Genomic DNA, 26,591 nt, shown 5'->3' on the forward strand with positions numbered 1-26,591 from the left:
GACAAAGAGAACAGACTTCTTAAGAGTGTCTACTGAAACAAAGCTCTTGGCTTTGAAGAGTTCCAATGTGTTGAAACAGCTCTGAAAGAATTCCCATGATCCACTAAATTCAAATCATTAACAGCAGTTTGTCTGTGTAAGCTCTCAGTCGTACAGGAGTGGTCCATCGATGAGAAGGTTTCTTCAGCCGTCATCTGTACAAAAGTGAAGGTTTCGGACGTTTCGCCTCCTATCCAAGAGGCTTCGTCAGCGAACTAAAGTCTGACTGGTCGTATCGGCCCCATTTATATATCCCTAATGTCCAGACCTGGTGGCGCCGGACACAGCTATGATAGGTCCCTACTCTCAGGTTGGGGGGGCGCGGGACCCCCCCCTGTGGCCCCACTGATTGTTCCTACATTCCTGACTAACGATTGGCCTATTACCCCCACGCCCCCCGGAAACCTTCACTTTTGTACAGATGACGGCTGAAGAAACCTTCTCATCGATGGACCACTCCTGTACGACTGAGAGCTTACACAGACGTATTGCTGCCAACTTTGGGAGAGACATCCTTCTGCTGGTACGTAACTTGGAAAAGGCCACCTTTAAATTAGCTGATTTAAAGAACCACCTCAGATTCAATCTTAGATGTAGACAGAGCCTGTTAATTCCTAAATGCTTGAAGCAAGCACCCCTGGAACTCGGATACTTAGCCGATAAAATGCAACAAAATTATACTAGGAAAATTCTAAATTTGCGAATTAGGAGACTTAACATAGAGATAAAAAACAAACAGTCAGAAATAGAAACTTATTATCAGCGATTACAAACTAATCTTACCCACAAAATCTATCAGGAAGTGTGTGAATTTACTAAATCCGGTTATATGAGGCACCACAGCAAAACCAAAGAGAGACAAAAGGGTAAATTTCAAAAATTACTTTTACTGAAACAATCTCAGCTACTGGTAAACACGCGTAAAATTAGGTATGAACAGTTTGCAAGGGAGAATTGGATCAAAAATTTGTCAGACAGAGATCTCTCAGAGACAGAAAAGGCGGTACTTACCAAAGGTTTAAATTTCTCAGTGACTCCTAAAACTATACCTACAATAGATTATATCACAGCTACTGAATCGGCTATTAAAAATAACAAACTTTCGTATGCAGAGGCAGATGATCTACGCATTAAAATATCAGCTCTTCTCAGTAGTGCCAAACTTCCTCCGTCCAACATAACATTAGAAGAGAGAAAGGTGTTAACTACTCTACAAAAAGACAAAAATATTACTATTTTGCCAGCAGACAAGGGCAGATGCACAGTGCTGCTCAACACATTGGATTATGAAGACAAAATAAATAGGGTAATCAGTGATTCTAACACGTATGAGCAACTAAAAAGGGACCCTTCCAATAGATACAAGAAAGAAATGATTGACTGTCTCCAAAAGCTAGAGAAAGGAAAACATATAGACAAACAGATGTATTTTAGATTATACCCGGGAGAGGCCACGCCATGTATCTATGGCCTGCCAAAAATACATAAAGAAGGGTTCCCCCTCCGACCCATTGTTTGTAGCATTGACTCCTCTACATACAATGTAGCCAAATATTTAAAAACTATTTTAGCTCCGTTGGTTGGTAACACAGAATACCACGTAGAGAACACCACAGGGTTTGTAGAGAGGATCAAAGACCTCATATTGGAACCTGAGGAAACTTTGGCATCATACGATGTGACTTCTCTCTTTACATCTGTCCCAACCCCAGCAGCAGTCTCAGTGGTGAGGACGAGGCTGCTGGCGGATGTTTCTCTGCATGAAAGAACCAAACTGAAACCGGATCACATCTGCCAATTATTAGAAATCTGCCTTAATACTACGTATTTTCAATTTCGGGAAAAATTTTATAAACAAATCCATGGTTGTGCTATGGGCTCACCAGTTTCACCCATAGTGGCTAATCTTTACATGGAAGAGATGGAGAAACAGGCCCTCACATCCTTCCCAGGGACAAAACCTAGACACTGGTTTAGATATGTGGACGATACTTTTGTCATAATTAAGAAACAAGAAATTCAATCCTTCACAGATCATCTCAACTCTGTAGACTTAAACATTAAATTTACTCGTGAGGACATTCAAGAGAACCAACTAGCCTTCTTGGATTGTAAAGTAATTATAAAAGAGGACAGAGCGCTAAAAACAGAAGTCTTTAGGAAGGCTACGCACACTGACCAATACTTACTTTTTGACTCTAACCACCCTTTACAACATAAACTAGGAGTTATCAGAACCCTCCAGCATAGGGCTAAACTAATACCAACTAGCACTGAAGGTACAGAAAAGGAGTCAAAACATATCAGGAGAGCACTCACTAACTGTGGGTACCCTCAGTGGTCATTCAACAAATGTCAGAAAGAAAGAATAGCGAACGAAACCAATAATTCTCAAGATTCTAAAAGGAGAGGAGTAGCAGTACCGTACATTGCAGGAGTTTCTGAAAAATTACAAAGAGTCCTTTGGCAACATAAAATTCCTACTTATTTCAAACCGATAAACACGTTAAGGCAAAAATTAGTGCATCCAAAAGATAGGCTACCAAATGAAAAACAAAGTAATGTAGTTTATTCCATACATTGTAAGAATGAAAATTGTAAAGAGCAGCACATTGGGGAGACTCAACAAATTCTCAAAAAAAGACTTTATCAACATCGCAGGGATAATACTAGTGGGCCTCAATCGGCAGTACATTTACACCTAAAAGCTAGCAACCACTCATTTGACGACAATGAGGTTAAAATCTTAGCGAAAGAACATAGATGGTTTGAAAGGGGCGTAAAAGAAGCGATTCTTATAAAACAACTAAATCCTTCATTAAACCGGTCTGGTGGTGTGAGGTTCAATTTGGATCGTTCATACTATAGCCTGCTCAGGCAAAACAGGTTAGGCAACTTTCGCAATGCTGATGAGGGTCGTTATGCTGATGAGGTGATACCGGGGGAGTGGGGGTAATAGGCCAATCGTTAGTCAGGAATGTAGGAACAATCAGTGGGGCCACAGGGGGGGGTCCCGCGCCCCCCCCCCCCAACCTGAGAGTAGGGACCTATCATAGCTGTGTCCGGCGCCACCAGGTCTGGACATTAGGGATATATAAATGGGGCCGATACGACCAGTCAGACTTTAGTTCGCTGACGAAGCCTCTTGGATAGGAGGCGAAACGTCCGAAACCTTCACTTTTGTACAGATGACGGCTGAAGAAACCTTCTCATCGACAAAATAATAAAATAAACCAAAATACCTTCATTATTATAAAATAAACCAAAATACATTCATTTGAGCATATTTCTAAATTGCAAATGAAAAACCATAATGTGAGTAAAATTTATTTTTCTAATAGATCAACAAACAGTTTTAATTCAAGTCAAAGATATCACACATAAAATAAACCTTTTCAATTGTCTTTAGTTACTACACTATCAATCCTGTGCTATTTTGATATTTTACGGTATTACAGAGAAGACAAAGAGAACAGACTTCTTAAGAGTGTCTACTGAAACAAAGCTCTTGGCTTTGAAGAGTTCCAATGTGTTGAAACAGCTCTGAAAGAATTCCCATGATCCACTAAATTCAAATCATTAACAGCAGTTTGTGCAATAAATTGTCGCTACCTTCCGCAGACTTATTCGATTGTTTCTTAAAAATCGAGAATATGTTTGTTTGCTGCCTGTTTTTAATGTATTTTAGAGTTTTACTCATGTTCTAATGCTCCATATAATAATAATAATGTTAGATACTTTTACTTTACTTTACTTTACTTTACTTTTACTTTACTTTTCCGTTTTTGTTTTGCCTGATCTCGCTCCATAAACCTACGGAGAGGAGATGGGCATCTTTTCTTTTGCTCATCGCCGTTATTTTTTACTTTTTCATCGCTCCTGTGAACGGGGAATCCACGCGCACGCGGAATCCCATTGTTTACAGTCGAGACCAGCTACTAGCGTGGCGGGCTAATAGCGGACTAGCGGCCGCCGCACCAGACATCCCCGATGAATTGAAGAGGAGGAAACGAGGATGTCGGGCCGGGAAAGATCGCCGGAAAAGAACGAGGAAATACCGACACGTTCTCCCGTCCGTCATCATGGGGAACGTGAGATCGCTCCCAAATAAAATGGACGAGCTGGCGGCGCTAACGCGACATCAGAGGGAGTACCGGGAAGCCAGCTTGCTACTCGTCACGGAGACATGGCTTTCGGCAATCACTCCGGACGCCCACGCAGAGTTGGAGGGCTTCCAACTCGTACGAGCGGACAGAAATGAAGGCAGCGGTAAGCAGAAAGGAGGGGGGATTGCTGTATTTGTGAATGACAAATGGTGCAATCCTGGGCACATCACGGTGAAGGAAAACTTTGCACTCGGGACATCGAGCTGCTAGCCGTTAGCCTCCGGCCGCGTTACCTGCCACGGGAATTCTCACACGTCATAGCCGTGACGACGTACATTCCCCCTACGGCAAATGGCGGCGCTGCCTCCGATGCCCTCATATCTGTTGTAAACAAGCTGCAAACCCAGTCCCCCAACGCCTTGTTTATCATCTCAGGGGACTTCAATCACATTTCCCTGAAATTCTCCCTCCCAACATTCACACAGTATGTAACTTGTGCCACCAGAGACAATAACATATTGGACCTATTTTATTCAAACGCCAAGGATGCATACAAACCCTCCCCCCTCCCCCCTCTCGGAAGAGCAGACCACAATATGGTTTATCTCCAGCCTGTGTACAAACCCCTTGTCCAGAGGCAACCAGCTGTGACCCGCACGATCAAAAGATGGTCCACAGAAGCTGAAGAAGCTCTGCGGGACTGCTTTGATTCAACCAGGTGGGAGCTCTTTACTGAGATTCATGGGGAAGACATTGACTCACTCACCAACACCATCACAGACTACATTAACTTTTGTGAACAAAACACCGTACCCACCAGGACTGTGCGGTGTTTTGCCAACAACAAACCATGGATTAATCCCGACATAAAAGTCCTCCTGAAGGAGAAGAAAAGGGCTTTTGTGTCGGGCAACAGAGAGGAACTGAAGGCCGTGCAGATCCAACTGAGGAGGAAGATCAGAGAGGGGAAGAAGGCCTACAGGATGAAAATGGAGGAGCAGCTGCAAGCCAGCAATGTCGCTGGTGTCTGGAAGGGCCTGAAAAACATCTCAGGCCACAAAAGCCCAGTGACATTGAACGAAAAAGACAAGGACTGGGCAGATGAACTCAACCGCTTTTTCAATCGGTTTGACAAGACGCCAGCCGCCCCCGGCCCTCCGAAAACTTCACCTGTAGCTGCACCTGCACCAACTCTCACTGTGGCCTTAGCCTCCCTGCCCCCTCTCACGACCAGCTTTCCACAACCAACATCTGCCCTCCCAACCGTTGCCACACCCTCAGCCGCCACTCTGCCTCCTGGTTCCTGCCTGTCTGTCACAACTGCGCAGGTGAGGAACCAACTGAGGAGGATGAAGGTGAGGAAGGCAGCAGGTCCGGATGACATCAGTTCCCGACTCCTCAAGACCTGCTCCGACCAGCTGTGTGACATTGTCCAGCACTTGTTCAACCTGAGCCTGAAGCTGGGCAGAGTTCCACAGCTGTGGAAAACGTCATGCCTGGTCCCAGTGCCCAAGATTGCCAACCCCAAAGAGCTCAACAGCTACAGACCGGTGGCGCTGACGTCTCACCTGATGAAGACGCTGGAGAGACTCGTCCTCGCCCACCTGCGACCGCTGGCAAGCTCATCGCTGGACCCGCTGCAGTTTGCCTACCAGCCCAGCATCGGTGTGGAGGATGCCATCATCTACCTCCTCCATACGGCGTTGCTGCACCTGGAGAATGCTGGGAGCACGGTGAGGATCACATTCTTCGATTTCTCCAGTGCCTTCAACACCATCCAGCCCAGTCTACTGGGGGACAAGCTGCAGCATGCCGGAGTCGACCATCACCTCACATCCTGGATTACAGACTACCTCACAAACAGGCCACAGTACGTGAGGGTAAAGAACTGTGAGTCGGACAGGCTTCTCTGCAGCACCGGAGCGCCGCAGGGAACAGTCCTGGCTCCATTCCTCTTCACCCTCTACACCTCGGACTTCAACTACAACACCCCAACCTGCCACCTTCAGAAGTTCTCTGACGACTCAGCTATTGTCGGCCTCATTACAGAGGGAGACGATAGGGAGTACAGGGGACTGACAAAGGACTTTGTGGACTGGTGCCAGCAGAATCACCTCCAGATCAACACTGGCAAAACCAAGGAGCTGGTAGTGGATTTCTGCAGGAAACAATCGTCACCTGCACCATTGAACATCCAGGGTTCGGACATTGAGAGGGTGACCTCCTACAAGTACCTGGGTGTTACTCTCAACAATAAACTGGACTGGACAACAAACACGGATGCCCTAATCAAAAAGGGACAGAGTCGCCTCTTCCTCCTCAGGAAACTGAGGTCTTTTGGAGTTCAGGGGTCACTCCTAAAGACTTTCTATGACTCTGTGGTGGCATCAGCCATCCACTATGGCATTGTCTGCTGGTCAGGCAGCATCACCACCCGGGACAGAAAAAGACTGGAGCGCTTTGTCAAGCGGGCCAGTTCTGTCGTGGGCTGCTCGCTGGACTCTCTTGAGGAGGTGGGCAACAGACGGACGCTAGCTAAACTAAAAGCTATGACGGACAGCCCCTCCCACCCCCTCCTGCCCATCCTGACAGCTCTGGGTAGCTCCTTTAGCCAGAGACTATTACACCCGCGCTGCAAGAAGGAGAGGTACCGCCGCTCGTTCCTACCGACTGCTGTCAGGCTTCACAATTCCCAATGATCACATGTGAAAAAAAAAAACAAAAAAAAAAAACTGGACACTTGTAAATATGGGTTGTTGCAATATATCTTAATGCATCTCTTGATTCTGCACTATGTACAGTCTTGTTTATAGAACGGTTTTTGCACATCTACATTTGCACAGTATACAGTTGACATTTTTATTTTGTTATGCTTAGAATATCTTGTTTTCTATCCTTTCACTCCCACCCCAACCCCATCCCTCTTCAATTGCTGCTGTGGACTGCAAATTTCCCCATTGCGGGACGAATAAAGGTATTCTGATTCTGATTCTGATTCTGATTCTGATAAAAAAATAATGTTCTTCTCCCGGTTCAGTTCTTCATTTGTGTTGGTGTTGTATTCAATCAGCAGGAAGCAAGGTGATATAAAAAAGGATTATTTATTTCTCAGGCAGCTAGAGTGCTCTTCACGGCAGGGAAGGAAGCCAGAGAGAGAGAGAGAGAGAGAGAGAGAGAGAGAGAGAGAGAGAGAGAGAGAGAGAGAGAGAGAGAGAGAGAGAGAGAGAGAGAGAGAGAGAGAGAGAGAGAGAGAGAGAGAGAGAGAGAGAGAGAGAGAGAGAGAGAGAGAGAGAGAGAGAGAGAGAGAGAGTTGTCTCCAGCAGATATAGACCACAGGAGTGTTATTTCACAAAAGGACCTATCAGCTACAAAATACAAGGATGAATATTATATTAGACTGAAACAAGATAGCTTAAGGTTTTAACTGAGCTACGTACATGTATACTAAACTAACATATACAAATAACTAAACTACATATACATATATAGACTAACTAACTGATAAAAATAAGTAGAAATGAAATAAGATTGGATGTTTGTAGGATGTGTATATAAACTAGTTCTAACAAATAATAATAAATTTCATTTATAAGCGCCTTTCAAAACTCTCCAGGTCAAGAAAACCATCCGCCATGTTCGATGTAATGCAATGCACCATAGGTAAATTAATATTCAATTTACCCTTTCGGCAGTTTCTGGTGGATCACGGAAAAGCCCGAAATATCCTCTACCACGACTTTGGAACGCACCAAAACAAATGCAAGGTGATTATTGCTCATATCGGTAAGGCGAGATGGCATACATAAAAGTTAAAACCTCTGAAGGAAAACGAACAGTGTTCAATTACTGTTTAACCATTTTTTTCTTTAGCTATTTTAACAGAAGTATGTCATACGTAGCGCAGATCATGTAGCAATATGTGCTAATCGTCATAGACTAGCGCCGGCCCAGATTAATCCCTGCATTTGCGTGTCAGAGCATTTCAGTTGCTTGTAGAAGAGTGTTTCAGTAATACATTCAAATGCTTCAGTCGTATGTGGTGGAGTTTTAGGAGTGTATGTGATTGTTTAACTTGTATGTGGGAGAATGTTTTAGTTATTTGTGACAGTGTTTCAGGTGTTTTTGCATGACAGCATCTCAGTTGTGGCCGTGAGAGAGTTTCACGAATGTACACACAACTGTATGTTCATAATAATGTTGCGGATCAAGGTCCTTCTTTCATCCGCTGTAACAAGCTGCTCATTTAGCACCTCTGCCTTTACTTTGCCTCTTTTTCCCCTCATTGCTGGCAAAAAATAAACTTTTGTAATACAAGTCTTGTCATTAGCCTGATTGGATTTGCCGTCTGATAATACAAAAAAAGCTTGTTGAGGTGTTAAGGCAGCTTACACTCTACACACTATGTAACAGCACTGTTGGGTTTCAAAGGTTGGACCATTACAGCAAAGGTTAAATAATTCACCCATGGTACTGTAAAAATTGCCCATTAATGACAAAAAAAAATGCAGTGGGGGGGGGGGGGTTACACACAAGGTGATAAAGTGCTAGTAAAATGCTGATTTGCAAGAATAAGAGCAGACGACGTGAAGTCATATTGAACACATTTATTGGAAGCCTGCAAATCTGACCTTAACAACAACTCTGTGTGCAAGTCTTCTTCATTTCATGTCCTTTTATTGGATGACAACACACATTGTATTGTTGTTTCACATCCAGGCGTTCTTCTCGCCAGCCAGCCAAACGCACATGCACATATCCATAAATGCTTGTATACACGAGTTGGGGGGCGACACGGTGCCGCTTTCACTGATGTTGGTGGGCCAGGAAATGAAAGACGGCATATCACTGAGTAATAACGTTGTGGTGATGATGAACTGTGGCGCTAAAGCGAGATAAAAATGGATTCCAAGAAACGGCACAACAACCATAATGGAGAACGGTTCCACTCTCTATACTAACCACATGGGGCGGGGGGTTTATTGCTCAAATTCAGACAGGCATCCATTTTGGTTGCTTATATGCTTTTTATAGATGCAGTCCATGGTTTTAAGATGTACCTATATATTCGTTTTCTGTCACTATTCGCCATAGACAGCAATCCTTGATCACTTCTCTACTTTATTAAGAGAACAACATTACAACACTGCTCCCCTATGGAAGTGCACGTGTAATACACGGGGATATCTACCAGTGTCACGCTTTGCAAGGCGGTGGTGGTGGTGGACCCCAAAAAAAGCAGGCAGGAGGGAGAAGCAGGGTGTATTAAAGTTGGCAGGAACAAAATCTTCAACAATAAAGTCATCAAAACAAAAAGGTCCAAAGTAGCAAACAAACCATGAGTAAACCATGACAAGAGAAAAACAAACCTGACAGGGTGAAACAAAAAATGACCGACACTGAATAGTCGTGCCGGAAGTCCTTTTAACTGCCACCGATTAAAACAACCAACACCTGTGTAGCTGCAGGCGGGTCCCTATGGTGCCACCTGTTGGCCGCAAAGTGAAATGTTGACAACCAAGAAGGAACAACAGAATTCTTACTAATGTGACACAATTTTAGAGTACCTCCCTAGTACCTCCCCAGTTCCTCTGCTAAGTTCTCAGAAATATGTCTTTCGTTGAACTCAAAACAATCCAGCAGACAAGTCCCCACTTTGAAATTGTCAATGAAGTGGCATGTAACTCACATGTAGGATGTCGTGGTTCGGGATGTCCAGCAGTCAGTTGTTAGACAAACAGCTGTGACTTTTTTGAAACCGTTCTTGGACTGCAGCACCTTCTTTGTCATATATGATTCTGGTATGATTCTTTGAGAAAGCCTTTTCAGAATCAGAAAGCCCTTTCCTGTTTCATGTGCTACTCACAGTGTGCTTCTGTTTCTCTAACCACTCCTCGATCTCCTCACTGCTGCGTGTGTCTGTAATTCTCCCGTCCCGCCTCTACCACGGATCTTGACCAATCATATGCGGCTTTAACCGAAGACAGGGCGGGGAATAGAGGGGAAAAAAAGGCGGCTCCCATGTCTCTTCCTTCACTTTCGAGATCCGCCTCTAAGAACCGGCTCGTTCGCTAACGACACATCACTCATAGGGTATACAATTGTATTTTGTTTTTCTACTTTCATTCTTTTCATCACTTTGCTGCTGTGAAATGTAAATTTCTCCACTGTGAGACTAATAAAGGCATATCCAATCCAATCCAATCCAATCCAATCCAATTGAGTGGCGGAGCTGGACCAAGTAAGAAGAAAAAAAAACATATAACATCATCGGGAATGGGAGGAGGACATTTTTTTCCACGATGACATTTTCAAAGTGCGATTGTCTCGTCTGCCAGTTATCAAAGTGAACTCAGGTAATGGCAAATGATTGATATAATTATGTTGTGTTGTGCAACATATGCAGTTAAACATCAACATAAGTTGCAAGAATCCTTAATATATCTCTCAATAAATATAATGGGTAGATCATTTTGATTTAGTCATTTCAAAAGTCGCTCCCATGCTGACAGGTGTGAGCATGAGCACCCTTGGTTTACATCCAGTCCGTACATTGTTTCAAAAGATTACTCATGATTCCGCACTGCCCCCTGGCGACAATCTGTAGATGGAGCAGCCGACCTCGAAAATCTCTGGTCACTTCCAAGCGGCACGATTAGTTTACTTACCCCGCTACAACGCGTTCCTATCGGCTTTTTTATTATTATCAAAGAATAACTTCTCCTCCATGTCAGTTCCGCCACACTTTTGTCTGCGAGCAACCTCTACGGAAGCAACCAGCTCGAGATCAGTCACATGGTGGGTGAATGTATTCAATCGTACGAGCCGCCGCACATCCACACGCCAGTGCGTGCTAGTGAGTCTGATTGTGACCGGCCACCACTCCATTATGCCTCAGAAGAGTAAAAGAGACAAGGTAAAGTGCACTTTTGTTTCTCTCGTTTTATTTTTCGTCAACTTATTAAACTTGGTGGTTTCTTGTGTGTGTGTGTGTGTGTGTGTGTGTGTGTGTGTGTGTGTGTGTGTGTGTGTGTGTGTGTGTGTGTGTGTGTGTGTGTGTGTGTGTGTGTGTGTGTGTGTGTGTGTGTGTGTGTGTGTGTGTGTGTGTTCAATTCAGGATTCTACAAAGTCTGGCAAGACCAAAAAATCTTCAATTGAAAATGGGCGCACAAGTGATGATGTAAGTAAGTGACACTGTGTTATTTGTTCTCTCTGAATTAACAGTAGAAAAAAACAAGTTACCACAAACATATTAAAGGGCATCACGCTCTTTTTGTGGTGGGGGAAATTATTGTTTTTATGAGTAATATCATCTCCACCCGTAACGGCATCAATAGTTTTTTTTCGGGGGAGTGTTTTCGCTTAAAACTTAAACTTAAGTTTAAGGAACTTAAAAAAAGTTCCTGTCGAATACACGTTGCTATAATCCTGACAAGCAAATGGAAAAACATCCCACAAAACTGCGATTTTTTTGTTGCCGTTTTTAGTTTAGCTTGAACAAGTATTTAATCGTTTTTATGGCTCAATTCAAAGCCGTCAATGGGTTCACTTCCATTTTGTCCTTAAGGAATTTTCTCATGTGACACAGCATGATTTTATTACTTTACTGTATATCCCCAACCTATCAACCAGTTTAATATTGCAGGGCAACACTGTGTGAACTCTGTTCTCTGGCCTCATCCCACATTGCCAAAATATTATGTTGGGTCATTGAGGAGTCAAAATTGGTAGGATATGGAGGCATGGGGGTCCATGAGTTGTAGAGTGGGACACCACCGTGTAATTTCAAATGTCATTATGCTTGGAATAGTTTCCTTTTTGCTCTAAATTGCCCATAGCTGTGAATGAAACTATAAATGGTTACAGTTAGTTGTGTTAAGTTCATACTGTCTCCTTGTTATCTAATTTGTAACAGATTCTTTTATGACAGACAGTGGCGTTGTTGAATTACCTGCCATGTTTCAGCGTGCACTTCCTCCTCTGATGAAGGCGGAAGTACACGCCGAAACATGTCAGGTAATTAAACAACCAATAACGCCACTGTCTATAATGAAATAATCCGTTACAAATTACATAAATGGTTACAGACGCTCCCCAACATATATGAACATTCGAGTTACAGTATGTCGAAAAATGTTCGGACAGAGATGCTGTAAATTAGATTTTGTATTACACGCCTTTTTCCGGCCGAGCTCGCTGACGATTGGCAGTGTAGAGTATGTAGGCGGGGAGGAAATTGCATGCTGGGTCCGAGAGGACAGTAATTTCATCTGTGCTGTATGTCATGCATATTAGCATATTTGACAATAAAGCTGACTTTGACTTTGACTTTGAAATCCCTCTTTCCCAGTTTCCGCTCCAAGAGGACGCGATGCATAACAAACAGTAATGGCTGCTGGCACGTCATTAATTAATGACATGCCAACAGCTTCAGTAATGTCTTATGAAGACCCAATGATATATGTCATCATACTACAGTCGGTGTGAATTTATTTAACGACTGTTGAGCGTCTGTGTTTTATACTTCCCTATTCAGTGTTTACATTCCATACAAAATATTGCACTGAAGCAACTTACGAACAAATTCACCTTACGAACGCCCGCTTGGAACGTATCTCGTTCTGTAGTTGTCCCGTGTGTAATGTTATGAGCAAATCGTATTTGCTTGTTCGACTATAGACCAACGCTTACGAAAAGCAACACTGTGTGCTATGTGATTGGCTGGTTATCAGGCAAGAGTAAATAATCCCCATTTAATGCCAAAAATCAGATGGACTGAGTACAAGTACAGTACTCTGAAACATGGATTGATGGATGTGTCATTAAGACCTGAATGCTTGCGCAACAGTTTGACTCGGCTCCTTGGATTCGCCTGCCCACCCGAGGTCATTGCAAACTCTGCCGAGAGATGCAATAGCCGGCGATTGGATTCCTCCCTGCTGAGAACAACCCGATCTGACATGATCCTTAAGCACATCAGTCTTCCTCTCCACATTGAATTACCTTGTGCCCTTTCTCCCTGATTGCTTGTTTCTGCAGGCCTCCAACAAAAAAGTACCTCCCGCCACTCAGCTAATGAGGGTAAAACAGCCGGGATCACACTCGGCTGCGAGGAGGGAGAAAAGATTCAGCTCTTCGAGCTTCGCCCTGAGCACAAACAGAGAGCTGCACATACTGGATGCACTTGTAGGTATGTTGTTGATACACTCATTGGTCACTTCATTAGGGACACCTGCACAGTCTCATTGGATCAAATTTCAGGTCATCCACACAGTTCTCCGGGTGTCATGCATTGGTGGTTTTTATCCACATGTTTCGGTTTCTTTCCACATTCTACGCTATGCTCCACGTTTACCAGACATTAAATATAGTGGTGGGCAAGTGGTTAGTGTGTTGACCTCACAATTCAGAGGTACCCAGTTCAATGCCAGCTACGGCCTCCCAGTGTGCGGTTTGCATGTTCTCGATGGATGGATGGATGGATGGATTCTGTTGTGTTATGTAGAAAGTCACAGGTGGCCCAAATTCGCTTACAAAACGTCCCAGGAGACAATTTCCACGGAGCTTTGTCGCCCTCTTCTGCCTTTTTTTTGGGTACTGTGAGTACTAAAGAGTTTGTCACTACATTTCTCTCCAGACGCCTCAAAATGAGACGGAAGGACTTCTTTGATCAGTTGCAAACATGTATGCTTTCCTCTTCAGAACTATTTGAATCATATTCATAACTGGATGAGTAACAAGAAAGCATCTTTTCCGAATCTGAAGCCATTGTTTTGATTCTCGAGCAAGGCAAGACGTCCACAAACAAGGGGGCGGGACCTTCTGAAACTGGCCACTTTCGGGTTCAATTTGAAGTAGCTTTTGGACACTAAGTCGTTTTTATTGGTGTTTTGTATTTGACTAAAAATATCATACTGCGTGTTTTGGGTATTTTAGATGCTATAAAACGTTTTTCTAATGTCAGTTAGGAAACAAAAAAGTGATGTTGGTTGTTCTATAATCAACTGCAGACAGAAAGTACATAGACACACACAACAATAAGTATTGAGATTATTGGAGCAAATTTTAAAAGTTTACGTTTCTGAAAAGGGGGCTCTAACCCCTACGTCATTGAACATTTCTGATTGAGCAGCAAAATTAATTCACCCAAGCCACTGCGACGATGCATTTACCATCAATTTTCATTTGATCAGTGCTTTTTCCTATTCTCATGTTTCAAATACGTCATGCCCGTCCGGGCCTATTATTGACCTTTTTTTGGGAGATTGCCTATTTGGTCGACATCAACAGAGGCAATCATATTAACAATTTATAGCACAGGTGGATCCTCATAACCACCTTTTTAACCTTGAGGTCGCACTACATAATTGATAGACGTCTGCCTACTGCCTTTATTTGTGATGCAAATGATGTGCAATCAGCTGCATCCCAAGAGCAGATCATATATTTCCATCCCAAGGCTCATCGGATTGCAAGATAATGCTGACTCTGGCTTGATCTAAGTGGAAGACACACGTCGTGTGATATAAATAATGCCACTGGTCAGAAAGCACGCCGTTTTTTTCATTCACGGTATCGATTCCCTGAACTTGTACTTATGGTATCTATTCCAATTCGAGGCAAGACGATCCGGTGGAAGTTTGACAATTTACATCTATTTTTCATGGCTTCTTTGTTTACACACAGCATTACAGGGAGTTGGCCAAAGTGGTTTCCTGTAAACCTGCACTCTTATATTTTTTATTTTTATGTTTTTTCCTTTTGGACTTAAAGGAGGCTCAAGTAGATGTGTTATGTCCTGCAGAGGATTTTGGGGTGATTTTTTAACTTGAGACATTGACCCAAACCCCACCACTCTTTCATGTTTAATTAACGCATTCACTGCCATTCCCAAATGTATTCGCGAATTGAAAAGTGTGACGTGCAGCGCTATTCCCGAATTTGTTTAGATTTTATCTTTTTTATTGCACAGGGTGCGGATAAAACGCTGGTCAGACCTCTGGCAATAATGTTTCCTTTCACGAGGGGGCAGCTTTTGCTTTTTGTCCATGTTAGGACTTTGTTACAGCTTCAGTTGTTAAAGTGCTATATTGTGTTTTCTACAGCCACCCACATTTCAAGGTTAGATAACTCCAGATCCATATAACTTAGGAATTAACTCTTAACCCTTAACTTTTTTTTCTGATGAAAGAAGAGAGTCAGAGGTTTCTTACGCTGCATTGAATGTTTATGTAGACCTAAAACTCAATATTCTGTGAGTCCGGCAATTTGAGTGAAAATGACAAACACCCTGGCACTGGAGTGGACACATTTTTGCACATCGTCTGGCAGTGAATGAGTTAAACTCACCTGAATCTTTTTTTGTATTTTATTTTCAAGATTTAATTTAAACATATATTTTAATAATTGGTTTAATATAATACATTATTTCAGAATATGTCGAGTATTTAAAAATATACCATAAATACAGGGTGTATCTTTGAATGTATGACATAGGCAAAGATAAACTACGGTAGTTGGCAAAACAACTCCATGTTTAGTTGTTAAAAAACACTCACAATTTGTGAAAATGGGGGACACAAATAAGCAGTTCCCCTGACCTCTAAATCCATGTCATGGAAAAATAACAACACATTCATGGGGAGGAAAATCCTTGAGTGTGGTCACAAATAATACTCGTGACCACACAAGAACTGCTTGGCTTCAGCAGTCAATAGAGAAAAGGCATGCCCTAAGCCCATTTACAATGTTGCAACTAATATATTGTCTTTTGGAATAGCTTTAAATTTTGCCACCATGCTTGAGACATACAACTATTTTAACTTGTTTTTTTCGGGAAAAAAGTGTTCATTATTGTGGTTGTTACGGATTTAGTTTCAATTTGCTTTTGATATCCCAGTAATTTTCCGTTGGTCTTCAGTCACAATTATTTGACTCACCGGTTTCTTTTTAGCCGCTCGTCATGATTAGTTGCGTTGGTTGCGGCCTGGTGGACTATCGTGGTTTGCGTGTTGACCTGACTGCAGAGGTTCTGGGTTTCCTGTGTGAAATTGGCATGTTTTCCTTGTGCCTGCGCGGGTTATAATAATAATAATAATAAATTTAATTTATAAGCGCCTTTCAAAAGACACACGAGCATATGAAAGTTGGTATGCAGAACCAAGTATTTGTTTTAGATTGTAATTGGTGGCAAAGGCTAAGGATTTCCTTATTTGTTTATTTTTAGATTGTCACAAACGAGCAGTCGGATCAGCATAATACCTTTTTTTTGGTGAGGGGTTTTCCATTGGACTGAAAGAAGAGACAAAGTATTGTCGTCTTCTTCAACCTGTGTGGGGAGCTCTCAATCCAATGCGCAATAAGTCACGTCTAAAATGGCCTTGGCGGATTCTACTTTGAGCTGGTCAAATCAAACAGTAAGTGGCAGCTTTCAAAGCACTGTTGCCTGTTGTCATGGCTGCGGAATGTAGTATAAGTAGTCACTCTTTGAGGAGCTTTACATATTAAAATATTGACAAGAAGTGCAACTTGGGAGTTAAACCAAACACTGTCAAGTAAAGTGACGAAAACAAACTAATAACTAAACTAGGCAGCATTCTCGGTGCTAAGTATTATAGTCTAACTGGGGCATATTAAATACACAAGGAGCCCCAGATATTGTTAGTCTACAGTAAATAGTTTGTACAGTGTTTTTGTACATTATGAGATCGATGAGAAGGTTTCTTCAGCCGTCATCTGTACAAAAGTGAAGGTTTCGGACGTTTCGCCTCCTATCCAAGAGGCTTCGTCAGCGAACTAAAGTCTGACTGGTCGTATCGGCCCCATTTATATATCCCTAATGTCCAGACCTGGTGGCGCCGGACACAGCTATGATAGGTCCCTACTCTCAGGTTGGGGGGGGGCGCGGGACCCCCCCCTGTGGCGCCACCAGGTCTGGACATTAGGGATATATAAATGGGGCCGATACGACCAGTCAGACTTTAGTTCGCTGACGAAGCCTCTTGGATAGGAGGCGAAACGTCCGAAACCTTCACCTTTGTACAGATGACGGCTGAAGAAACCTTCTCATCGATGGACCACTCCTGTACGACTGAGAGCTTACACAGACGTACATTATGAGATGTAACACTTGAAATGAAATCAAATGCATTCGTTGGCCCACAGATCACTACGCCAGATCCAGAGCTCCCAGAAGTAACCTTGAATCAGAAAAATAATTCAGGATGAGGTCGTTGATGTTCTTGAGTACATGATGTCAGTCCAGGGTAGTCGACATAGGTGCAGGCTTGGTTGATGGTTTCCGCTATCATGTCGCTATTGAGTCCCTCCTGAAGGCCCAGGTACCAAATCCCTCCCACCTCCTTCTCATACAATAGCATACAATAGAGAATACTGGTAATTAAGCAACACTTGTAATTTCAGTACATAAATAAACACGTTTAAAAATATATGGTGTACGATTATTTTGTATTTTGTAAGGGAAAATACAACAGTTTGTAAGGGCATGGAGCCGTAGAGGTTAACAGGTATGCAAACTATCAAAATGGGTTAGTGTGGGATACACAAATCGATTTCGCTCTGGAATATGTACAAATGCCTGGCTGCTTGGGCCAGGCAGCGTCACCAGAGACAAGGAACTGAGGGGTGGAGCCAAGGCAAAGAAGGAAAAAAAAACCCATAACATATCCCGCCCCTTTGGCTCTGCTCAGCCAGTCGGCTTCTTAGTTGGCGGGAGCCCTCTTCGCGATTGCGTTGAAACGATCTGAAATCAGCCACTAGCTGCTGTCGGTTTGTGTGACGTCACAAAGTAGCCAGTTCCCTCCAGCGGCAGGCAGCTTCATTTTCTGACCTGCTTTGTGCTAAAATGGAGGCTGGCCTCTCGCCCTGAGTGGATTGCCTTCCTGGTTGAGGTTTATGTTGACATGCAATAAACCTGCAGACAGAATGGTTGTGGACGCGCCTAATTCCAACGGGCCTTTTCAGCCGGTGGCCCTGATGCACTTCAGAGGTATGTACGGACAAATGATTCCTCCTGTGTTGTCGCGGGGAATTAAGGGAGAAAGGTGTATGTGTGTGTGCGCTGCTGTGCTTAGCTTTTCCTCCACCACTGGCAACTCTGCTCGATCGTTTAACTCCGTAAAATCAGGCCCGATGAACTCATTGGCAAGCGCTGTACCGCTAATTCCGTACGATTTGTAGCTAACACGCTTCGTTAAATGCTCGTTTTTTTACTTGCTAGCTAACTAGCTAGCCACATTGGGTTGCCCATCCCCCAGCGACGACCAGTGACGCGAACGGAAGTGATGTTAGAGAGCGAAGAAGGGCTCCAGTTGAAATGTTGGTGACTTAAACAAAAGTCTTAGCTGGTTTTCTGTTTACAATTCATGATTCCTCTATGGTTAAGAGTTTGCCGACGTACGTGTGTACGTTCGTGCTTGCTTTCCCCTTCAGGCTTTCAAGGGCACTCATCTTCAAAGACATTTCCCAAATGAATGAAGTGTAACCATTATTTGCCTTAAATACGGCAATATACTGGACAGAAATAGTTGAGGACAAAAAAAGTATGTGCTTCATATCCGGAGGAGGAAGTCACATATGCATTTTTGTGTACGTTGAGTCATCGGCTAACTGGACTTGTGAACATTGTACCCTCAAATACCTGATATTGGACCAACATACAACTCCAAATTTTGACGTTGTAATGTTTTCATTAAAGTGTAAGTCAATGCCAACCTTCTCCTGACAATATCTTCTATATACCTCAGTAGCCCAAACATGGAATTTTGATTGGTATTGCGGTTTTGGCATAAAATGAAGCAGCAAAATCCACTAATTACTATCTCTTTTTGTTGGCCAACCTTTATTGTATTGAACTGTGATGTAATCTTCAATAGACAAAAAATGGCAAAACAGCCACCATCTGACCTGAATAAAAACGGGTGGCTGTTACTCTTGAACTCCTATTCCACAAACATATTAATTAGAATCCTTTGTTTAGACAGTGGTGCTACACAGGAGATAATATTGTACATTTTATCCCCTGCCAGACTAATGAAGGCTAATCCAATCAGATAGTTTTGTATAGCCCTTCCCTAGAAAATGCTATGTTGGGATTTAAATATTAGCATTGACTTTGTTTTCTTCACAGTGGTTATTTTCCTGTGACCAACTTGCCACCTGTTGTGGAAGAGCTACATATACAAATTCCTCGCAGGTGGAAGTCCACGGATTGTGGTTGAGCGGGTATCGGCCCGAAACATGCTTTATTCCAACCTGTCACAGGTTCAAATTCCCCACTGAACCTGATTAGTTTTAACAGTTTTTCACAATTTCTTGCAGTCAGGAGGGAGTTGTGAAGGAGCCGTTTTGTCTCATGTGTTTTTGAAAAATATTTTGGCAAAAAAAGGGGGTTACAAATTGGAAACACAAAATTACTGGACATTGATTCGCCTAACAGCCACAGCTCGAATCGGAAGTAAGTTGGTGTGGAAACCCCAACTGTTGACCAGTCAAAAATAACACAAGCGCTATATAATCACTGCCTGATTGATTTCTCTTTCCTATGCCTCACTCAACAGACATTTTTCACACTCGTGTCCCCCCTTCACGGTTGCTCGTACATCATGACCATCGTCACAATCAGATAAATCATAGTTCACGGCACATTTGAAGTGACTGGCACATAACTACTGTATGTTTTTTTCAAGTCATCTCAGGATCCCTCGCATATACTGTATGTTGAAATTCACAATTGCTCATGCTTCGATCATTTGCATTGGATGGTAGGAGGAGATGCTTTCACAAGTGTTTTGCGCCGTCTTAAGATGAATTCAAGTGTCCGGAGATGAGACGTTAAAGTTGCACTTCCCAGCTGCTTCATGCCAAAAATCAGGATGTGAATTTGGCACCATTGTATTAAGTTTGCGCAGTATAGTAGTATAGCGAAACCTTCAAAAGCTTGGATGAAAGTTTCTGTTATATGAAATTACAATTGTGCGTAATTCACAAGGGTTGCTTGAATTTGTGTGAATTGTCTCATTTGCCGCTTTGACTATTCCTGGAGGGACTGATTAACAACATTCTTGCAAACAGAGAAGAGCTAATTTAGAGCAAGGTCGTTTTAGTTGCTCTCCCCTTCCCTGTAGTGGTTTGTTTGTGAAAGACTACAATCTTTAATCCTCACGAAGAAACAAATAACATGACAGAATTATCAACTGTGTTTTTCTTTTTGCTTGACAAGGATCTGGTGGTCACTTGTGTTAAACATTTACAGGATGTACTTTCCATTTATACACATTGTTGCAAAGCTGATTTTTTTTCTTTACCATACTGAACGAGGGCTGTAAAATATTGTCACAACGTGATATGGATATTGAATATGGTGATATGGTTACAATTATGTGTATTTAAAAGGAATTCCATTTTGTCATGTAAATACAAGAAAGTGTTTTTTTCATGTGGCATAACAGAGCTCCATGTTTCAATAGCAACTAAATTGCAATTCCCTTAGAACTTCCTCATCCTTTGATGACAGTATACGCAACATAATAGTGCTTTACAATACAATACATATTGATTTATATAGCGCTTTAACAAAAGCTGAAACTTTAACAGAGTGCTTATTATGGACAGCTACCATATGCAGGAAATAGAGCAGTACCAGTAGTTTCGAGTACCAGTCAAGAGGCGGACAGCAACATTCAGGACCAGCTGGAGACGCTTCATGGATGATTGCCTGACTCGAAAGTAAAGCGGCTTACAGTAATAAGCTCTTGAAAAGAGCTCTGAAATGTATATGGAGCCAGTGAAAGAATGTCAGAGTAGGGGTTATGTGCTCCCTCTTACGAGTACCAGTTAAGATTCGAGCAGCAGCATTCTGGACCAGCTGGAGACGCTTCATGGAGGATTGGCTGACTCCAAAGTAAAGCGCATGACAGTAATAGAGCTGAGATGTGACAAAGACAAGAAATACTGCTTCAAGGTGCTCATGAGAAAGGAGAGGTTTTATTTTCGCTAGCTGCCCAAGGTGAAAAAAGTTCGATTTAACAGCACCAATTCGTTGGTCAAGTTTAAACAGCAAAGAAGTATATTTGCACTTTCAGATGAGCTATTGGATGAAATATTGCCGTTTGTTTAGGAAGAAAATGTCCCCTGCCGATTTTGTCACTCACTTAGTAGGTCCTGTTTACTTCATTGAGTGGTCTGTAACCGCAGAGCAAAGCTTCCCCGTCTTGCAATCACTGGTGGCCACAACGATGACAGTCCATTGACTCGGACCATGTGGTCAAATGAATGAGACTGAGCTCCCCGTTCAGTATCACATTATATGCAATGGAGAAATAATATGTACAGTTGTGGTTAAAAGTTTACATACACTTGTGAAGAACATAATGTCACGGCTCTCTTGAGCATGACTCCAGTTATTTCTACAACTCTGATTTTCCTCTGATAGAGTGATTGGAACAGACATTTCTTTGGCTCAAAAAACATTCATGAAGTTTGGCTCTTTTATGACTTCCTATGGGTGAACAGAAAAAAAAGTGATTAAGCAACCCTAATATTTGGTAACATGTGCCTTGGACATTTTCACCTCTATTAGGCACTTTTGGTTGCCATCCACAAGCTTCTGGCTGAATCTTTGACCATTCCTCTTGACAGAATTGGTGCAGTTCAGTTTAATTTGATGGCTTTCTGACATGGACTTGTTTCTTCAGCATTGTCTTCTAGTTCTCAGTGGGGTTTAAGTCAGGACTTTAGGAAGGCCATTTACAAATCTTATTTCGAGCCTGATTTAGCCATTCCATGACCACTTTTGATGTGTGTTTGGGGTCATCCTGTTGGAACACCCAACTGCACCCAAGACCCAATCTTCGGGCTGATGACAAGGTTATTTTGAAGAATTTGAAGGTAATCCTCCTTCTTCATTATCTCATTTACTCTGTGAAGCACCAGTTCCGTTGTCAGCAAAACAGCCCCAGAGCATGGGGGGGCATACTTGAAATGGCAATTCTTTTTCAATCCCTCTATTCTCAGTTCCACACTTCTACTTCTCCCTTTCATATTTTTATTTTTGTTACTGTAAATTGGAAATTTCTCTATTGTGAGACAAATAAAGGTTGTCTTATCTTATTCCTTCCCGGAACCCTTTTGAGAGTCACACTCATGCGTGAACATCTCATTCTTTGGGCTGAGCAACGCCAGTCATGCCCTCTCACACTTTGTACAGAGGATTCGGTCTAGTTTGAAAGGGCGCCACTGTACTCTGCAGCGCGGCCACAGCTGCAACCCGGGGCAGTTATTGATTACATTCTATTGAGCCACACAAGCCTGCTGCCTTTTGTGGCTGTCTCAATCATTATGACCCTTGCATACAAGCACTGTTTTTGACATATTCTTTTGCTAACTGTACTGCAAATAGGTACTCGCGCGCGTGTGTGTGTGTGTGTGTGTGTGTGTGTGTGTGTGTGTGTGTGTGTGTGTGTGTGTGTGTGTGTGTGTGTGTGTGTGTGTGTGTGTGTGTGTGTGTGTGTGTGTGTTTTGATGTGTGTGTGTGCGTGCTGTTTTGGTAGTCCATGAAAAGGTTTCTTCACCCGTCATCTGGACTTGTTTGAAGGTGTCGTACTTTTCGCTCCTCATCCCAAGAGCTTCGTCAGCGGTAGTGTAGTGATCTGAATGAAATGGTCACTTTGCCATTAAATACTTGCCACCTGTCCGATACGTGTTAAATGATCGGGAGAAGCTTCATAATCGGCAGACGCACCTAAGGTCCGGGCTTATTACTCATTGACTTGCAAGCACAGTGCGTAAAATATTGCGGCATGCTCACAAATGCTCTAAAATCGGTTACATGCAGAAACAGAATCATCTTTATTGGCCAAGTGTGTAGAACACAAGGAATTTGTCTCTGGTAGAACATGCTGCTCTAGTGTCATTAAAAAAACATGACGAATAAGTGTGGAAGATACAAATGTGTAAAGTATAAGGCAGAGCTAAAGTGATCAGTTGTAGAATGAAATATGATAAGTTGTACAGTTAGTGTAGAAAATCAGTGAACCATTTTAAAGTGATCAGTCGCTGTATTTGTAGTCAACACATGTGCAATTATGCAGATGTGCTTGAGCGCCTCAGTGTCTGGTCCTGGAGATTATATTGGTTAGTAACAGTGGTTCAAGTGAGTACAGCGCTAGAGCTACAATGATGCTGATACGGGATGCTGTTCCACAGGTTTGTCCAAAATTGCAAAGAGGCACTACACAGTTAAATTTGGGTTAGTGTTAGAGAGTTAATGGCTAGGGAAAAGAAGCTGTTGAAATGTCTTAGGGGAGTAGCTGGAAAAGGTGGTGCGAATGGTCCAGTACGATGCATCTGCCATTTGAAAGGTTCGCGGTTAAATATTTTTTCAATGAAGAATGTGTTCGTCCTTTACTTTGACCCTAACAGATTCTCATCTCAGCCACACCCAAGTCAAAACGGTCCCAATTTGACTAATGATTTATTGCGGTCTTTTTGTTTTGAACAGACAGTTGATGTGATTCTGCTCTGTTCTCCACAATAAACGAGTCTGACTGTGTTTGCAGATGTCCTCCCCTTTCCCCCACAGCGCTCAAATGGGTTACATTAATAGAAGTCACATTGTGGTTCCTGTCAATGTTGTGATCATCATTCATTGAGAAGAAAAAGTATTTTGGGGACTGCTCTGAAAGTTTATTACTCAGTCAGATGGGACTTAGGTAAACACGGGAGCGACGCGGAACGGAACTAGACTCTGACGTTATTTTTGGACCTACAATGATGCCTTGATGTGAGCGCCCTGACTTTTTCTTAATGACATGATTAAGCTACTTCGCGCAATGCAAAAAAAAAAACACATTTTGGGGCCTGCTATTATCATCAATGAGGGAATCACGTTTTGGTGTCTTGAGTGAACGCTGGCGCGTGTAGCTGCCGCTGCTCACCCACAGACAACTTATCCTGTGACTGTAAAGTGACCTTGACAGTTTTGAAAGGCGCTTATAAATCAAATGTATTATCATTGTAATCAAAGGAGTCCAAGATGGCGCCCGAGTAGGCAGCCGTCAGCAAGTGCTCTGATGAGCCTTGCTTTTGTTGTTGTTTTTGTGTTTTCTTTTGTCACTTTGTGTTGTTGTGCGTCGTGTGGAACGGATACGGATTGTTTTTCAGCATTTTTGACCAAGACATTCATCAAGGAGGAGACTGTGCTTAGCGGTTGCGCCTTTTCGGCAGCATGAATATGCCAGTACTGTTTTTGAATGGGAGGAATGTCGGTGCCATTCGACTGTCATCGCTGGACAGCTCTGGGGCCATTGTGCTTTTGTGCGCCTGTAATGGGCAGCATCTTCACAGCCCCGCTTTGTTCAGTGGAAGGTCGGTGCTGTTTGACAGTCTGCGGCTGGATGGATACATGGCTTGAGGAGCCCGCGATAAGAAGGAAGGAGCGTCAGCGCAGAGCGCCGATGCGTATATGGAACTGTCGCGGGGTGGAATTGAAGCTGATTTATGGGGGACAGGAGATGTGAGACAATCTCTTTTCGTCAATGGATGCTACAGCTGCGTGTTTGCTTTCAACATTTAGCTTGTAGTTGACGTGCACATTCCACCATGATGTCCCTGATCCACTGGTAAAGAGACGCTTTGATCCTCTCCTCTTTCATCTGGAACTGCTTTATGGAACATAGAGGGTTTTATGTAACAAATAGGGTACAGAAAGTGCTTAAGAATGAATGACTCTCTGTGTCTTTGTTTTGTCATGTTATTTGTTATTTAGTTTTTTTGTTCTTTTGACTTCAAGACGGCGCCGCGAGAGTGGCTGCCTTTCCAGCAGCTCCTGTGTTTTGCTTTTTCTACTTTCATTTCTTTCATAACTTTGCTGCTGTGAAATGTAAATTTCTCCACTGCGAGACTAATAAAGGCAAATCCAATCCAATCCAATCATGTATTCCCAACCTTTCAAACCGACGGTCGCTCTAAATTGTCCCCTTCACTCCTCCGAGGAATGTTTGTACACTGCTCGGCATCACAAGATCGCTTCGCTTGTTTTACAACTTGCTGATTTCAAATGGTCGGCGTAACAAGCCCCTTTTAATTGGACACGAGTTGAACTCCAAATTACTGGCTGAATATTTTTTATCCGTGGCTGTCTGAAAAATACGCAGAGAGGCTGTTTTTTGGATACCTCCTCTCTTTTCCATCTAAATGAATGACGCCATTCTAGCGTTGTGTGTAATTGGAGCTGTAGCATTGTTTTGAGCCCCCAAAGGTGATCATACAATTAGCAGTATCTAAGCCATAGGGGGAGTACAATTAGAACATTACTCTGCCTTGCCCAAATGCAAGGCAGAGTCCCTTGTTTCATTTCCTCTGCTCGTTTGTTTACACATGGAAATGAAACGAAACAGGAAGTTCTGTAACAACAATAACAACCAATAATAGCGACTACCATTTTTTACCTCCCTTTGTCGCGTGCTACCTGCATCTGGGCCGTGACCGTTCACCCACTTCCCAAATCCCTCGTCCTCACATCTCTTCTTGTCTACTTGCCTGCTCTTTGCGTCGTCGTTATATCTGACTCCTGGGTTTTGAAAAGTCTTGACACTTTAGTCTTCACGACTCACTTGCCAGCTTACATTTATCGCGTTCAGTCGCCGTGTTGCGTATTCATTCTTGACAGTTGGCCGACCCCATCCTCCCCTTGCGCTCGCGCTCCTCGCTGAAACACTGCCCCCCGTCCCATATTCTCGACTGATTCATTTATCAGGTGTCCTTCCAAATGCCATGTTTGACCCCGTTCTCCTGCCTGGTTCTTCACGCAGACGTGGCCCCCGCGGAGCAAGAGAAGCTATTTATCCAGAAGCTGCGGCAGTGCTGCGTCCTCTTTGACTTCCTGTCGGACCCGCTGAGTGACCTGAAATGGAAGGAGGTGAAGCGGGCTGCACTGAGCGAGATGGTGGAGTACATCACCCACAATAGGAATGTCATCACAGAGCCCATCTACCCGGAGGTGGTTCACATGGTCAGTCGAGCCGCCCTGCTGTTAGGGCAGCATTCAGAAGGTGCCCAAAAACGATGATGCGGGTCAAAGTCGGCTGTAGAATATGGATTTGCGGGCTGGTTGGCTAAGTTTTAGTTTTTGTGACATCAGTTTAATTACCCTTCTAATAGAAGTAATAATTGGATGGTAAATTAACTCATTCACTGCCAGACGATGTACAAAAATGTGTCCACTCCGGTGCCAAGGTTTTTGTCATTTTCACTCAAATTGCAGGACCCACAGAATATTGAGTTTTCGGACTACGTGCACATTCAATGCAGCGTCAGAAACCTTAGACTCACTTCTCTCATCAGAAAATAGGGTTGATTCCTAAATACTATGGGTCTGGAGTAATATGCAAGGTGCAAGTGGAGGCAGCTGGACAAAAGGCAATACAATCC

At 43.0% G+C, this 26,591-nt stretch overlaps 1 protein-coding gene across 3 annotated transcripts in view; it reads left to right on the forward strand.

Annotated features, from left to right (window-relative positions):
• The first annotated feature begins 10,757 nt into the window (after positions 1 to 10,757).
• Positions 10,758 to 26,591, forward strand: part of ppp2r5ca (protein phosphatase 2, regulatory subunit B', gamma a) — a 29,624-nt gene continuing 13,790 nt past the window's right edge. The window contains exons 1-4 of one of the 3 annotated variants that reach the window (XM_089004528.1): positions 10,758 to 11,058; positions 11,260 to 11,322; positions 13,182 to 13,332; positions 25,973 to 26,172. In XM_089004528.1, the coding sequence (XP_088860654.1) occupies positions 10,870 to 11,058; positions 11,260 to 11,322; positions 13,182 to 13,332; positions 25,973 to 26,172 (603 nt within the window). In that variant the 5' untranslated portion in view covers positions 10,758 to 10,869. Of the gene's footprint in view, positions 11,059 to 11,259; positions 11,323 to 13,181; positions 13,333 to 17,959; positions 18,151 to 25,972; positions 26,173 to 26,591 lie in introns of those variants that run through there. The other 2 variants (XM_089004526.1, XM_089004527.1) reach the window with 2 other exon arrangements.

This window comes from Hippocampus bargibanti, linkage group LG09 (genome assembly GCF_051943395.1).
Source record: "Hippocampus bargibanti isolate YZ-2025 linkage group LG09, ASM5194339v1, whole genome shotgun sequence".
NCBI lineage: Eukaryota > Metazoa > Chordata > Actinopteri > Syngnathiformes > Syngnathidae > Hippocampus > Hippocampus bargibanti.